A 16,728-nucleotide genomic window follows, 5' to 3' on the forward strand; every position below is an offset into this window, starting at 1 on the left:
CAACAAAGTGAAACTCTGTGTCAAAAAAAAAAAAAAAAGCCATGAGAGGGAGGTACAAATACCTATGTGCATTTGTTTTCTCTATGCCATGTATATTGCAGAGTAAAGCAAAACAAAATAAAACAAGAGAAGGAGCTTTTCTGCCTGCCTAAGACATATTTTTTTGTGACCTAAGACCTGGAGGTTTTGCCGTCTCATTGAAGATAATAGTAAGGAATCATCACTAGCTCTTCAAAAGACACAGAATTGCATAGAATTGACAGGGAAGATAATATGGAATTACCACGTAAACAAAGCCCTTCCTAGTAATTGTATCTTTTAATAAACCACTAACAAAATAAAGAAGAATGTCATGCAGATGGAAAATTACACTATTCACTTCACCCAGGGAGTGAATTCTGTGGGAGAATTCAGAAATACAAAAGAAACAATAGATAAATATAACTAGTCGTGTAATGTTGGGGAACCTCCTGGAGAGCAGCCAACCCCCTGGAATAAGGCCAAGCACGACGTCCATGGGGAGCTGCAGATGGGAGGCAGGTCCCACCACCTGTGGCTTGGGGGCCACCGGACCGTCTCCAGCCCATGTCTGACACCGCTGGACCAGCATTTACGCTAGGTCCATGAGGAAGTCTGGTGGGTGATGCGGGTCTGAAGTGTGGAAATAGACTTATATCAATCCAGAAACTCCTAGACCATTCTGCACCCATTCTAGGGACCTCTGAAGAATCCTACACTCATGTGCAATGGAGAGACCAAACCAGGGTTCAATCAATCAATCTTTCTTTCTTTTTTTTTTTTTTTTCAGTTACTTGTTCATTCATGTAATCAACATTTACTGAGAAGCTTTATTTTCTGGTTACTAGCAGCAGAGCAGAAGATAAACGTCTGATTCCAACATGTATAATTTTATAGACAGGCAAAACTACACTGTTTTGCTTAGGGATGAATTTTTAGGTGGTAAAATTATATGTGAAAGCTTGAGAACAACTATCATAACTTTAAAATAGCCACAGCACCACACTTTCCTGGGAAAACCATACATAAAAAAGCAAAAGTAAGTAGTATCTGCTACTATTATAGAGGCTGATTTGCTCCATTACTACTGAGATTAACTAAGATAATATCTACCAGCCTTCTTCACTGTAAAGTTAGTTTTCTCTCCTTTGTAATTAGTAAGTGTTTTCTGGGAAGATAAAATCCTCTTCCACACCCCACTTTCACCCATTACTTTAAGATCCACTGCTGCAACCTGGGCATGGTGGCTCACGCCTGTAATCTTAGCACTCTGGGAGGCCGAGGCAGGTGGATAGCTTGAGCTTACAGGTTCAAGACCAGCCTGAGCAAAGACTGAGACCCCCATCTCTACTAAAAATAGAAAAAATGAGGCAAGAGGATCGCTTGAGCCCATGAGTTGGAGGTTGCTGTGAGCTATGACACCATCACACTGTACCCAGAGTAACGGCTAGGGACTGTCTCAAAAAAACAAACAAAAAAAAAATCCACTGGGGATGCTTTGCTTTTTACCTGCATTGGTTATTACTGTGCTGACTGCTGTGCTGACTGTCAAATGGTACATTTTTATTAAGTAGATTCATAGATTCTTATTTAATCAATGGATTATAATCTATTAATGCCATAATTTATTTTGATTTTTGGCTCATTCCAAATGTGGTTGGTGGGCATTTCCTACTGGCTTCTGTGTCTTTTTGACATGTTCCCATCATTCTTTGAGTACTTCCTTACTTTCTAGCAAAAGGGATGGTCCAGGCTAACCTCGTTCTTTCCCTGCCTCAGTCCTGGAATTAGCCAGGTACTTTCACTAGAGAGTAGCATTTAGAAGCCAAGCTTTGGGGCGGCATCTATGGCTCAGTGAGTAGGGTGCCAGCCCCAAACACTGAGGCTGGCAGATTCGAATCCAGCCCCGGCCAAACTGCAACAACAACAACAAAAAATAGCTGGGGGTTGTGGTGGGCGCCTGTAGTTCCAGTTACTTGGGAAACTGCGGCAAGGGAATTGCTTAAGCCCAAGAGTTGGAGGTTGCTGTGAGCTGTGACACCATGGTACTCTACCAAGGGTGACAAAGTGAGACTCTGTCTCTAAATAATAAGAAAATAAATAAATAGTAAAGAAGCCAAGCTTTGGGTGCTGGGTGTGCTCATTGTAGGGTCTCAAGCTTCTAGGATCTCTCAATGGACAGTCAGGAAATTGACATATTGATGTACATATGCACACACACACATTTACACATATATTTGTTTCTGTATCTGTCCATACATATCAACAAAAACAAGTTCATATGAACAACTCCAATTCCAAAGGGTTTATCTTGGCTGCCTTCTTTGTATCTCCTTCCTCCAGGAGTGAAAAATACTGGTTCCCATCATCCTCAATATATTTACTTTTTGGTCTAATTCATCTGTACTATTGAATCTCCTGATGTCTTTAGGTTGCTACCCTACTTTTATACCCTCTTTGTTGCTCTGGCCTCTGCCAGGCTGTCCTCCCATCCCACTTGGCCTGCGAGAGAGAGAGAGAGAGAGAGAGAGATATAGTATATAGTATATATATACACACACACATATATATGTATATATATATATATTTTTTTTTTGCAGTTTTTGGCTGAGGCTGGGTTTGAACCTGCCACCTCTGGCATATGGAGCCAGTGCCCTACTCCTTTGAGCCACAGGTGTCACCTGGCCTACATTACCTTGATTAAAAATTTATAAAAGGTAGCCACTATAAAAGGTACAAAAAAAGGACACTTGGGAATGTGTCACAAGTAATGATCTTATTGCTCTAAGAGCCATGATTCCCATTTCCCCTGCCTGCCACTGCAATGATAAGGCACTTTAAAGTGTGATCTGTTCTAGAAAGAAGTGGCAGATGCATCACTTGGTTCTATTATTCCCGGACTGATATGGTGCATGGCCCATGACTGAGCACGCATACACTCAGACACCTCTACTGTACATGCTCTGGGCACTTGGTAACCTGAGTTTACCACATAGAAAAGATCTCTACCTGAAATGTCACAGTAAATGGTCTGTTGGTAGAGCTTGGCTTCCAGAGGCTTAAAGTACACTGTGATTTCAGCTGATGAATTGGGCCAGAGTTCACCTTCCTGAAAAACATGAAAGAAACATTACAAAACAGTATGGTGAAAGGAAGACACTGTTTTAAGTGTTGTTATTATAAGTGTTATTTAAGTGTTGCTATAATTCCACAAGCTTTTTCAGAAAATTGTATACATTTAAGGCATACAACATGATGCTTATATACACACACATACAATAGTAATGAATACTGCAGTCAAGTAAATTAACAAGTCCTTTCTGTCACCTAGTTACCTACTATGCACGTGTGTTGAGGGCACCTGCTCTCACAGCAAATTTCTAGTAGTATACGCTATTATTAACTATAGTCACTGTGCCGTACATAGGTCTCTGGAACTTATTCATCTTATAACTTCAAGTTGGTGCCCTTGGACCAACACCTCCTCATTTTCCCCAGGCCCTAACTTCTGGTAACCACCAGTCTGTTCTGTTTCTGAGTTTGACTTTTTTCTAGGTTCCAAATAAAAATGAGATCACATGGCACTTGTCTATGTTTGGCTCCACTTAGCACAATGTCTTCCAATTTCATCCAGGTTGTTGATGAATGGTAGGATCTCCTTGTTCCTTAAGGCTGAATAGTATCCCATCGTACGTGTACACGTCTTTATCCATTCTTCTGCTGATAGGCACCCAGGCTGCTTCCATAGCTTGGCTGTTGCAAACAGTGCTTTAAGGAACGTGGGGGTACAGACATCGCTTCAAGATACTGACGTCGTTCCCTTGGGGCATATACCCAGGAGAAGAACTGCTAGGTCACACGGAAGTTTGATATTTAATTTTTGAGGATCCTCTATGCCATTTTCCATAATGCCTATACATATCCACATTCCCGCCAACAGTGTACAAAGATTCAATTCTAAGAAATTCAAAGGGAACATTTTTGACAACAAATGTAAGAAGGCATGATTTCACCCAGCAAGTAGTCAACATAGACTGCTGGCTAGTTGGAAACAGGTTTCAGAGATAATTTCAGGGAGTTTATAAATACATAATGAGTTACTAAAGGAAACTGGGGTGTATAGGGCATTTTAAAAATGCATACTGAGTGAACATTCACTGTCTGCTCAGTGTGCACCCAGCACCTGGGCTTCAGAGAAGCAGAAAGGTATGGGCGGGACTACAGGGCGCTCCCATATCAGTGAGATGATAAACATGCAGACAGACACTTTGTATGTGATCAATGTATATAAATAAAGTCCAGAGGGGTCACAGAGGAAGAAGTACCTGACTTCCTCAGTGGAGGCACCTCCTACCTTTTGAGGGAACAGCACAAGGAAACACTCTCATTCTAGAAAAACATAGCAATCATCTGAGGCAGAACAATGGCTGATCAGACTCTGCCTCTGCCCCAGTTTGGTGCTCCTCCTTCTAATCTGAACCACCCCAATGTCATATGGGGAAACCACGTTTTGAAACTGTAATGTAACAAGCCATGTACCAGAATTTCCTTGTTAGATATACTTTGATTAAAAAAAAAATTTGTACTAACCACAAAACCCAGGGCCTCTTCATTCACTTCTCAGGGCTGTGAAAGAATGCTAATAGCACTTGCCTCAAGGGCTTCCTGAGATCTGATGAAGCCAGACAGGTCAAATGATTTGTCCACTCTGGGTAATGAACTCAGTAAGAACTCAGTAAATAACGGGTTCACTACAATCCCTGTGATTTTCAGGACACTTAGAAGGACTAAGATGAAAGTATTGAAAAAAGGGGGAAGTGTTTTTTCTATGTTTTTAGGAAATAGGGCCAAATGAGCATATTTGATAAACACATGCAGAAATCTATAAACAGTCCCACCAGCTAAATAGAAAGACAACTTGATAAATAATTAGGCTCCAGTTTCCAGATCGTCCCCAGTGCATACTCTATTTGCAGTCTGGCTAGAAATGAACATACTTCTGGAATAAAGAATTGAGAAGAAAATGGCTTAAAATGCAGACACCAAACAAGAAAGGAAAATTAAAATTATGAACACAGCTGATCGGTGTACTTCTCAGGCAGCATCCCTCCTGACTTCAGAATGAGGGATAAGACAGAGGCTCCAAGAAGTGGCGGGGGTGGGGTGGGGGAGAGGGGCAGAGAACATCATGCAAGTTCTGGGGGCTCTCACATTCCCCCTCAGATGAACCTGTGAGAATGAAGGCTCCATGTGGGCAGGCACCGTCCTGTCCCCACACCTACAGCAGAGATGGTTCTTAGTAGATGCTCAAGAAATATTTCCTGAATCAGCCGAGTCGACTCACAGTTTGTACTCTGTGTAGTTACTAGCAGATACCTATTCATCCTTGCAACTTATTTCTGCCATTTTCTCTTCATCTGAAACCCCCCAAAGTCATACATTTTTAGAGGTAAAAGAGACCTGGGAGATCAGACCAGGAACAGAGAAGTCCTGGGCTCTTCCATTTATTTGGGCATTTCCCTGTGATGTTTTGGCAAACTTGAAACAAGTGTCTGTTCTTCTCTGACAAATGACAAATACCTGGCCCCTATGGATGGTGGGTTTTTTTAGTGATATAGAGTGTGAGAAGCACCCATGGCTAGACTTGGCAAAGGGACTGGGCAAATGAAGCGGCTCACCCACTCGTGCCTTGGGCCAACCACTGGTGTGTCACTGAGTATCATATCTCAGAGCTACTGGAGCCCTGGTTTATTACTAACCTTAGAGACAAACATGTTCCCCTGGTGGGTTTAGACTGTATTGTTTACGTGTACAGCATGGACACAGCCAACCTGCTCCTGGGCAAGGACTGCTTGGGGCCCTCTTGAGAGAATCCATGTTAGAAAAGACTCGCCAGAAGGACAGGAAGTGGGACCCAAAAGGACATAACAGAAATTAGATCAGCTCAGCACATGTCGAAAGTCACAGATCTTCTGGCTTGAGGTAGGCTGGAGTGCTTTCAAATGTATCATCCCCGCAAGAGAACTCAGGGTCCTTGTGCTGAAGAAGGTAACACACTTAAGTTCTGTCCCAGAAGCACCCTGGGATGGCCATTGTCATCGAAGTTGGCTCAGCAAGCAGCACTGGTGGGTTGGGAAATAGGTGGTGACTGACATGCCCAAGAGGTGACCAGAATGCCCTCAGAGGAGGGAGCACGGGTGCTCCTCTGTGATCAGTGAGAGCATCCCCCAGTGAGGAGGTTCTAGGGGAGAGAAACCTTTGTTTGTGGTGAGGGGACACCAGTGCAGGGGACTCTGTAGGGTCTGGGTTGGGGCTACCGGCTCCGGGCTTTCTTATCACAGACCACAGCTGTTCTCCTGTGCCTGCCCAGGAGATAATGTGTGGATGGACTCTTTTTATTCTAAAATCCTCTCCTGGGCTTGCAGCGGATCCCATGTATTAAGAGGGCTGCCTGTATCTGCAACAACAGAGTATGGCCATTTGGTTTCCTCTCACAGAGCGAAGTCTGCAGCGTTAGGTCATTTGAAGGAGTTAAGAACGTTGAGAAGATCGCTTCTATTTTTCAGTTGAAATTCAAGTAAAAGTTAAAGAATTTCTTTTCAGCAAAACCTCAATATATAGCATTTTCTAGCAAATAAGAACAAACCTCAGAAATAGGCAATAAGCCTAAACCTCAGACCTCACTTTTAGTTATGTCTTTAAAACATTTCTCCTCCGATACTTCTGAAGTTAACTTCTGTGTCATTTAGGTCTCTGAGTAAAATTTTTCTTTCTTTATCTCTCAGTTCTAAAGTTTCTGAAAATCAGAGCATTCAGAATTTTCCCTCCTGGCTCTGCCATCAACATCCCCTCTTCTCAGCCCTAGAAAACCTGCCTCATCACGCAGGGCCCCCTCCCATTTTGATGCCCTTTGTTACATAACCCCACGCCCACCACTGCTCATTTTCCTGCTCAAATGGGAGGCTGAGTATACAGGATGGAATTTGTAAGTGACTACGACCTTGTTTGTCAAAAATAATAGTCAAAATGGCCTTGAGTTATATTGTAATTATCGTCCTTCTTGGTCCTAATGTTTTGTTTTTCCTTGAGTAAAGTAATTGCATTTTACTTATTAATTAAGTGACCTGCTGGAAGGACTCAACTTTAAATATTCAGGACTAAACCTAGTTCGCACACTGTGGGTTTTGCCCAAATATTAAATATATCTGGACATGGAACTTCACATTTCCTTCTGTAACTGATTAGAATAAACAATCAAGTAACTTGATGGCCACAGATCTGAGACTTTCCGATAGGTATTAAATACGATCGTGAGAAAGGTATCCTTTAAAAGCAATCTCCTTTGAAAAATTATGTTGACAATGATTGAAGGGGCTTTTTAAAAAATCTCCCTTTAACATCCTTAAATAAAAATGAAAATATTTTTAAAAATCACTTTCTGTTTCCTCTATTACCCATCTCTTTTCCTTCTTTCCTTCCTTCCCTCCCTCTCTCCTTCTTTCCTTGAAAGACTAGTTCATGCAAATCTTGCCAAATCAAAATCCAAAGGTCAAGAACAGAGAGTTACAAATATATCTAATTTGTTTGGCTTATCTGAAAAATTTTAATATAACTCAACTTAAATTATAATATAACTAAAATATAGTTATATTTTGAATATAACTTAAAATATTAGAGAAGCATCAATACAACTAAATATTATATATTTTTGTAAGCTTACATTTAGAAGGATGATCCAAATGTTTGCCCACTCAAAAGCTATACTTGCTAATAATCTTACAAGAGACACAAGTGTGTCTAACTACAAATCATAATACTTATAACAGAGAGTTCAAGTCCCACTCCTTTTAAGTGTTTATACACATTGTTTAGTTGGATCTTTACAACCTCCTGAAGTAGTATTATCCTCATTTTAAAGATGAGAAAATCAAAGCAGAAAGAAGTTAAGTATCTCACCCAAGGCCGGAGCAGTAGTAAGTGAAGTGGCAGAATTAAGATTCTGTAATAATTTTTTCCTAACTTCCCTAACCCCATGCATTTAAAATAAAAGGTCAGGCTTCACCTTTCTCACAACATCATAAAAAAGGATAAAAGACATTTTAAAACACTACAGCCAGTAAGCAGGCTTAGTATGCCCTGGTATTCCTGTTTGGTGAACACAGAACCACACCCTGAGTGTTCAGATCCTTCTAGTCACCTCTGGTAGGAGGTTCTTGTGGATGACATAGTCAACATTAATAGGCTGCAGTTTCTAAGAAATGTGGTGGCAGGTCTTTATCCAGCTGTCCTGGTTGGGCAAATGTCAGGGACCAATCAGCTCAGGATAAGTGGGTGAATAATGACTTCAAGAACAGGTACAATATGTCATCAATTCCATTATGTTTTATCCAAATGGAAATGTTCTTGACTATACAAACAAGTATTTTCAGCTATCTTGTAATTTTTTTAAAACATTAGAGAAGCATCAACATAAAGAATTTCTCAGTCAGGTGTGGTGACTGACTCCTGTAATCCTAGCTCTCCAGCAAGCTGAGGAAGGTGGATCTCCTGAGCTCAGGAGTTCAAGACCAACCTGAACAAGAGTGAGCCCCTGTCTCTACTAAAAATAGAAAGACTAGCCAGGCATGGTGGCAGACACCTGTAGTCCCAGCTACTTGGGAGGCTGAAGAGGAGGATCGTTTAAACTCAGTAGTTTGAGGTTACTATGAGCTAGGCTGATGCCAAAAGTACTCTAGTCTAGACAATAGAGTGAGACTCTGTTTCAAAAAAAAAAAAAAGAAAAAAAAGAATTTCTCTTTTTCACATGGAAATATGTTTTTAAGTTTACCAATGATTAAGCCAAAAAAAAAAAAAAAAAGAACCACCTATTGAAATCTGTAATCTCTTCCATTACCCCATGATTACTTTTCTACATCTTGAAGATCAGTAAGAGAAATCATGGCTCTCTTTAATATCACCTAGGGCAAATAACAGTTTTCTCAAAAAGAAACGGAAAAATAAATGAAAGCTAAAAAACCAAAAGTAAACTATCTTAATTGCCATGGAGAGAAAAGATCATATTGGCACATGACATGAAATGAGATTTTTCTTCTCCATCACTTCTCCTGGGACAAGAAACAGTGAATCAAGTAGAATTACGATTCTCAAAATAATGGCCATTAAAATTTCTGAAAGAGGGCTTTAAGATTGGCCTTCTGTCAGGGGAAGCTTCACAAAAGGTGTATTCTATCCTGATCTCACCTCCAACCCAAATACAGTGAAAATTCCCCTTGGGGCTTTATAGAGCAGTGGTAGTTGTGTGTGATGTTCATACATTTCTCTGGAGAGAAAAGAACTGTGTCTCATCCAGCAAGGAAGAGTGTTAACTTATTTAATGAGCCATGAGGAACCATGCTGTTTCTAAGACTTCCCCACCCACGCTGGTTCTCCAATACAATAGTGAATGTTCCAGCACAATTGGAAACACAGTGGCTGAGCTCCAGGATCTGAAAGGATGATCCTATTAAATAAAAGCTGAAGAATGGGAAGACCACTCTGCCGGAGAAGTTGGGACTTGTCAAGGACAGTGTGCTCTCAGCAGGTCCCTGTCCTTCTTTCTCCTTTCTGGTGTCCATTTCCAGAGAGTCAGCTCCACATGTTTGCAATGTGACTCAAGCGTAATGGTAAAAAGCTGGCTCTTTCTTCTTTGGTAGCCATCTGGGCTTCGACCCAACCTGGTTCTGCTGAGCTCACATGCAAGGCCCGTTTGGGAAAAAGAAAGTAAACTAAATTTGAGCCATGCTCTCAAAGTCCGAATTGCTGGAACAGCATGTTTTCCCCAGGCTTAGATGACGACACAGCATGGTTTACTATTACTTAGGTGGTACTAAAGAAATTATCAAGTTTCTTTTTCTTTTTAAGGCTTAGTTAAATTAAGCTGAAGCTTCCCAAGGGATAATGGATGAAGTTTTCTTTGACTGAGGAGACACTTGCTAACAGAAGCAGAAATGTTTCCCTGCTCACTGATGGCAGCCAATCGCCTAGGGCCAGTGTGGGTAAATACCTTTTAAATTCTCAGATCTTTCTTTTTGAGAAAATATGAAGTGTTCAACATTCAGAAAATTGCTACATCTTCAAAGTGTGACCTGAGCCAGCAGCCCCAGAGTTTAGAAACAAGGCCAGAACATCTGTGCTGCGATTTCTCAGAGGACTCCTTGATGCCCATGGAAAGTGAAAGCTTAATTCTCTTTTTGCCCCGTGATAGTCTTTTGCGTCTCAGTTCTCAAAACTGTGTCTTTTGTCTTTGAATCTCTCTCTCTCTCTCAGAGTACCCAAGAGATCTAAGCAGAGGAAACGAGAGAATGAAACTGTCAAAATTCTGTAAAGCCGAGTCCATCTAGTACAATAGAATATTATATTTCTGAAGTAGCTGATTCTACTTGCTTTTTTGGAAAGCACAAAACATGCATAATAGACTCAATTTTGTAGTTCTTTCCCAAAGAGTAAAAAGCCCCACATGGAAGCAGGTGGCTAGAGAAATGACCAGTATTCTACAGAACCCGGTACCTTCCCTCGGTAAGGAATAAATAGAAAAATTTAGACTAATGAGGAACTTGATATAAATAGTAATAACACATCACATGCTTTAACCACTAGAACAACAATGCTGGTTACTTTTAGAATATTAGTAAATTATCAACTAAAGTTAAAAAAAAAATTCCTTCCAGCCCTCTGTCCTGGACTGCCTTCTCCCTGTGGTCATTCTGGGTCCTCCCCTATTCCCCTGCTCCACCAATGACCACTTCCCGGCTCTCTCAAAAGATGAACTCCCATTTCTGTGCCCTGGAGCAGCTACCAGCCTCCCTCTGTTTGGGTCACAGGCTAGAAAGGGAAACAAGCAGGCCTGGTATTCTGTAGCTGCAGCAGACCCGAGATGCCCACACTGACCTCCTCAGGGTTTAAGCAGCGCAGACCCACCGCCCAGCATCCGATGAATGTGATGAGAAGAGGGTGAGCTAAGGGAAGTAATCCGTGGCCACATGTGTGGCAGGTGGTAGGACAAGGTAGGAACTTGAGGTTCTGGAGTTTGGGGGTCTGTCATTCTTATGGCATTGGGTCAAACCATTTCTTACATGATGTTATCAACAAAATTTGGTTTAAATTCAAACCCATCACCACCTCTGGGCAATGTAGGGACAGCGATTGATCTCTTGATCTCCAATCTCCTTGTTTTAAATTGAAAGAACCTCTGAAATAGGAACTATGTCCCCATGAAATACTTAATATGCAGAGAATTCAGAACTAAACTAATCTTCTGTTTTGCCTTGATGCATTTGAAGAAGCAAGATATACAGATGTAGGTCTGAGAAAATAAGCAAATGTATCTGATTTCTTCTCAGAATGTAAGATAACATTTTGTTTTTTGTTTTTCTTTTTAAGTTTACCTCCTTTGAAAGCATTGACCTTTCTCAGTGCACAGAGGTAGAGTCCCTCAGAAAGCAAGGTGGTCTCTAAGCTTCTTCACTGCCCTTTGAATTTTATTTTTTGAGCAGAATACCAATTAGAGAGTGATTATTAAATCAGGAGGTGATGCCGCTTGGTTCTAATCTTCTCTGCTCCTTCTGTGAACTCAATTCATATCAAGAAGCTAATTAAAAGGAATCACAGTCTAAGAAAAAACTAATCACTGATGCATAGCTCAACCATCAGAAGGTAAGTAGCGGGCCACTTAGCATAACTGAGCAGCTCGCAGGCAAGACTCAGGAGAGCCCTTCAGTACAGAAAGGTGCAGAACCAGGCATGACAGATATGCAGAGACATGAGCTGTGACAGGCTCCCACCTGACAGAGCCTCTTGGAGCCTTCTGGGTAAAGTTGGCCTCTACTCCATTGGAAGGGTCTCTAAAGGTGACCTGGAGGTTCTCTTGGGCCCTCTTCAATTTTCCTTTTTAGCTTTGCTCTTAGAATTCTCATCACTTTTCTTGGCTTCAGTGAAGACCTCTACACCCACTAATCTTGCCTCCAGTCCTGAATCCACATATACTAATTTTAGTTCTTCATTTCCCTAACTTTTTGGCCATCTATAGTCATGTCAAATTCAACACATTCAGAGATGAACTCAATGGCCTTAGTTGATTTACATCTGCTTATTCATTTGTCCATTTTTGGGAACTGGGCGAGGCACTGGGCTCCAAAGTGGACAAGGCACTCCTTGACCTTAAAGTGCTTAGAGTCTGATCCTAAATTGGAGACTCTGAATTCATGAGCTAAATAGGAACAAAGTAACCTCCCTGCAGTACCCTTAGTTTGTGTACAAGGCAACTGAAGCCAAGAGAGATCAAATGGCTGAAGGTCACATTTGCTGTTAGCAAAGCTGGGACTTCATAGCTGTCCCTATGTGCTAGCTCCTATCGCAGACATCATCATGCTCCCTGTCTAGCCAGTTCAGCTTTGAGGATTCCATACCAGGTCTCTCCAGCAATGGCCAGTCAATGAAAAAGCACCAGAATCTTCCTTTTGAACACCTCTCACACCCACCATTTCCTTTCCTTTCCAACCACCACTAGGTGGTTCCAGGTCAGCACCACCCTCATGATCACCCCATCTAGCCTACAGAGATGTGCTATCTCCCCACCAGACCTGGCCATCTCATCCTCTGCCTACCTCCTCCAGTTCAACCTGCACGTGGGTCCCAGGGGAGCCACTCTAAGCCCTTGAACATATCCTGCTGCAAACCCTGAAGTGACTCTCAGACACTGGCATTTCCATTTGCTGAACTGGGATCCATAGAACGCTGGCTCCACTGACTCTGTGGGGAGGGCTGTGGCCACAGGGAAGTGCTGCTTGCATTTAGGGACTTGTCTTCTCTTGAGCCAGTATTTCCCAAACTTATTGGACCACAAAACTCTTTTTCTGCAAGGGACACACATTATGGCCTCTGTAATCTTGGATTTCTAGAAGAGTATGACGCAGACATAGCCTGCAGGCTGGCCAGGTAACCTGGGCTTCCTCTACTCTCCTTCCAACCAGAAACGAGTCTATTCATCATTATTTAACACGCCAGGAACCTAATAGCTTTCCCTTCCTTTGTTTTTGTAATTTCCCCAGTTGGAAACATTATGCTTCTCCCTTTCCACTTAATTAAATCTTATCCTTCCTTTGGATATTCAATTCAGATCTCATTCTCCTGTAAATCTTTTCCCAACTCTCTCATCTAAGAGTACTGTAGCATTTATTTACCTGTATCAGAAAATCAAAATCTCAACAATAAAAAACACACATGGTTCACATTTGTGTCAAAAAGCTAGTGAAATGGCAGAATCTTCCATGATATGCCTTCAAAAATAATTTATGAGGTAAGATTATATTGCACTCACAAATAAGAACTGCTTTTAAGTAAAACTATCAGAAAGTATAGTTTTTAAGTAGGAAAAAATGGAGATTAACTTCAATAAATAATTCACTATAACTGAATCTGAGTTCCGCTATTTGGACTAGAATTACTTTAGAAAGTTGCATGCCTTCATTTTCATTTTGCAAAAACTGTCAAGAACCAGGTAATGAATACTATTATGAGAAGAAAAACTGAATAGTGTACGGAAAGGCAAAATCAGGATAAATTTCATAAAGACTATTTATTTTATAAGTGACTATTATCCTCTTCCTGTTTCTGTCATTTTTTCTACATAAAACATATAAATAAAATTAGTCTCATTTATTTAAAAAGTACCATTTCTGAATATCACTAAAATGTTTTTCTTCCTAATGGTGAAAAGATGCCTTGTGATAAGAATGCTTAATTCAGTTTCTGTCTGGAATTCAAAAACAAACATATTAAATGCCATATTTTAACACACATAAGTCTCCATTATGAAGCTTTGGGTTATGGAAGAAAGAAAGAGGAGAAGAAAATCTGATAGTGTTTTTAGTCTCTCTCCTTCTAAATTAGAAACCAACAGGGCTCACCCATAGGTCTCTCACCTGTCTCCTCCTGGCCACCATGTTTGTGACCCAGGTCCCTCAACCCAGGGGGAGCCGTCATTGGCCTGGATCTCTGATTACCATCTGGGAAAGATCTGGATCGTGTGGAGCTTACCAGTTATGACCACGACTCATTGCTCTTCCCTGCCCCAGCGTAGCTCAGCCACTCACTGAGGTCAGTAATTCTTTCCTGACCTTTCCAATATCTCTGGGCTTAACCTCTTTTCACTTTTTGGTCCTGGTGTCCATTTACCCTCTTGCTGGTCTAACCATTGTATGTGGAGAGCCCTTTGCTCACTTGAGCCCCAGACAGTCTTCTGCTATGACAGAAGATTCAGCCTCAACCTACAACAGCCTTATTTTCCTAAATGAACCTTTACTTCAAGCTAACCAGTCTCATTTATGGAGCCTTGGATGAACTATGCCACAGACACCCACAGTTCCGTTCTCCAAAAGTCCTGTCCCACAAGACCTACCACAAGATTCTCCTCTATGAAAGCCTCCTCTAACTTCGCAGCCTGTGACTGACGATCAGCTTGGCCTCTGAACTAGTACACTCACTGTCTTCTCTGGGACTCACTAAACGGTCCCAGGGCATGTCTCTAAGGAGAGAGCTTCTTCTTGAAGATTTGCAACACATTAAATTAAAACTCATATTAAAGACTCTCTGAGGTCTTATAGCAAAGAAACCTTTCAGACAATATTGAACCGAGTGCTTCTCAAACATAGTTAGCCATGGAACCGCTTCTCCATGTCTATCTTTTAATAACTATTGCAAGTGCAGACATAAGGAAAACAAGCCAGCACGAGTCAGCGGCATTTCCTGTAAGTGACCTTGTATTCCCATGTGCCTTTGTGCTCATGTCTTTTCTCCAACTGGTGTAAATGGCCACAACTTGAACTTAGTAGCTCTAACCAGCTGTGGGCTTTCTCAACCCCTATTACTGTTTTTGCCTTCCCATCATTCTACCCTAAGCGTGCGGGAATGCACAGAAAGGAGAGAGCACGGTGTCTGGCAGAGGGTAGGTGTTTCGAGGCAGTAGGGCAGAGTGGCTAGGGGCTTAGTCCGTGGAATCAGATGCAGCCCTTTCTAATTCTGGTGCAGCCCTCACTAGACGGACTGTGAGCTCAAGGACCATGTCTGTTTTGCTCTTGAACGCTTGGTACGCACCGTGTCTGGTACAGACCATGCAGTCAATCATATTCATGGAGTGAAGTAAGGACAAAGCAGTTTTCAGCCCAGGTGACTTTGGCTGCTTTTGGTGACAGTTTTGGCTGTCACACTAGCATCTGATGGGTGAAGTTGCTATTAGACATCCTACAATGTACAGCACAAAGAACTAGCTGGCCCCAAATGTCAGAGTTCTGGGGTCAAGATATCCTGCTGTATGGTTGGGCTAATCAGGGATGGATTTCTTTTCTTTTCTTTTTTTTTTTTTTTTTTTTTGAGACAGAGTCTCAAGCTGTCGCCCTGGGTAGAGTGCCATGGTGTCACAGTTCACAGCAACCTCAAACTCTTGGGCTTAAGTGATTCTCTTACCTCAGCCTCCCAAGTAGCTGGGACTACAGGCACCCGTCACAACACCTGGCTATTTTTTTGTTGCAGTTGTCATTGTTGTTTTAGTTGGCTCCAGCTGGGTTCGAACCCCCAGCCTCAGTGTATGTTGCTGGCACCCTACCCACTGAGCTATGGGCGACACCAGGGATGGATTTCTAACTACTAACACTGGCTGTTTGGTCTTGAGCATGTTATGAACTTTCTCTCAATTTCCTCATCTGTAGAACGGGGTTCTAATTATATCTGTAGGATTGTTTTAAGATAATATATATCCAAATGAGATAAACTGGGTAATATGTATGAAGCATTTAAACACAGTGGCTGGTGCACAGAAACTGTGACCTGTGAAGGTGACCCACGAGTATTCTTACCATTGATCTTTACCTAATGTCTAAAAATCATGATGAGGCTCTTGAGATGGACTCTTTACTCTCTAGGCTAATTCCAGAGTGGGCACTCTCACTAAAACAGTCCCTGCACTCCCATTTATCTTTACCAAATGGTCATGTTTCATTTAGGTACTCACCACGGGATCAAAAGTGAAAATATTATTCAAGAAGAGCAGTCTGTCTTGCTGAACCAGGCTCCTCTGATTCTGGAAGGTGCGAGAGAGAATGGAAAGATGGTCTCGGAGTACGGGATCAGTAACGCACTCTTCGAGAAACTCGTCCATCTCATCCTTTTCTTCTTTCATCAGATCATCACAGACCCTAAGGAAAACACAAGAAATGCCAAATCCATCTTGGCCCTCCTGTGAAGAACTTTGTAAAGTGCTCCCTCTGGTCCATCTGCCTAGAAATGTCCTCACCTGTCACCCAGGGGGAGACCCTGCTGGCCCTGAGTCTGTTACATACTAGCCTGTGTGACCTAGGGCTCAGTCCTCAGACTGTCAGAACCTCAGCTGGCTCACCTTTAGTCACCTCCTTTAAGAAGTCCGCCCTGGATTCCTTTTCCACTCCATGCCCATTTGTTTATTTCTGAGCCCCTGTGTAGATCTGGAAAAATATTTTCCAGGCAGCTTTTAAAATATTTAACATCTGGCCTGCCTCTCACACAGCAAGGACAATATTGTTCCTTTTAAACTTGCTTAGCCTTAAGACATTCTTTTTTTTTTTTTTTTAATTGAATGGTAACTATGTACATTAATGCACTTCTGGGGTACAGTGTGGGGTTTTCACATGCAATCCGAAATAC

At 41.8% G+C, this 16,728-nt stretch overlaps 1 protein-coding gene across 2 annotated transcripts in view; it reads right to left on the reverse strand.

Moving 5' to 3' along the window:
* The window catches only part of HYDIN (HYDIN, axonemal central pair apparatus protein), a 304,707-nt gene that overhangs the window by 236,259 nt on the left and 51,720 nt on the right, over positions 1–16,728 (reverse strand). For both annotated transcript variants that reach the window (XM_012806119.1, XM_003791377.2), the window contains exons 8-9: positions 16,061–16,244; positions 3,028–3,127 (exon numbers count right to left, since the gene is read on the reverse strand). In XM_012806119.1, coding sequence (XP_012661573.1) covers positions 3,028–3,127; positions 16,061–16,244 — 284 coding nt within the window. The remainder of the gene's footprint in view (positions 1–3,027; positions 3,128–16,060; positions 16,245–16,728) is intronic.

Source organism: Otolemur garnettii, unplaced genomic scaffold, assembly GCF_000181295.1.
Source record: "Otolemur garnettii isolate 467f Iridium unplaced genomic scaffold, OtoGar3 scaffold00047, whole genome shotgun sequence".
NCBI classification, from domain to species: domain Eukaryota; kingdom Metazoa; phylum Chordata; class Mammalia; order Primates; family Galagidae; genus Otolemur; species Otolemur garnettii.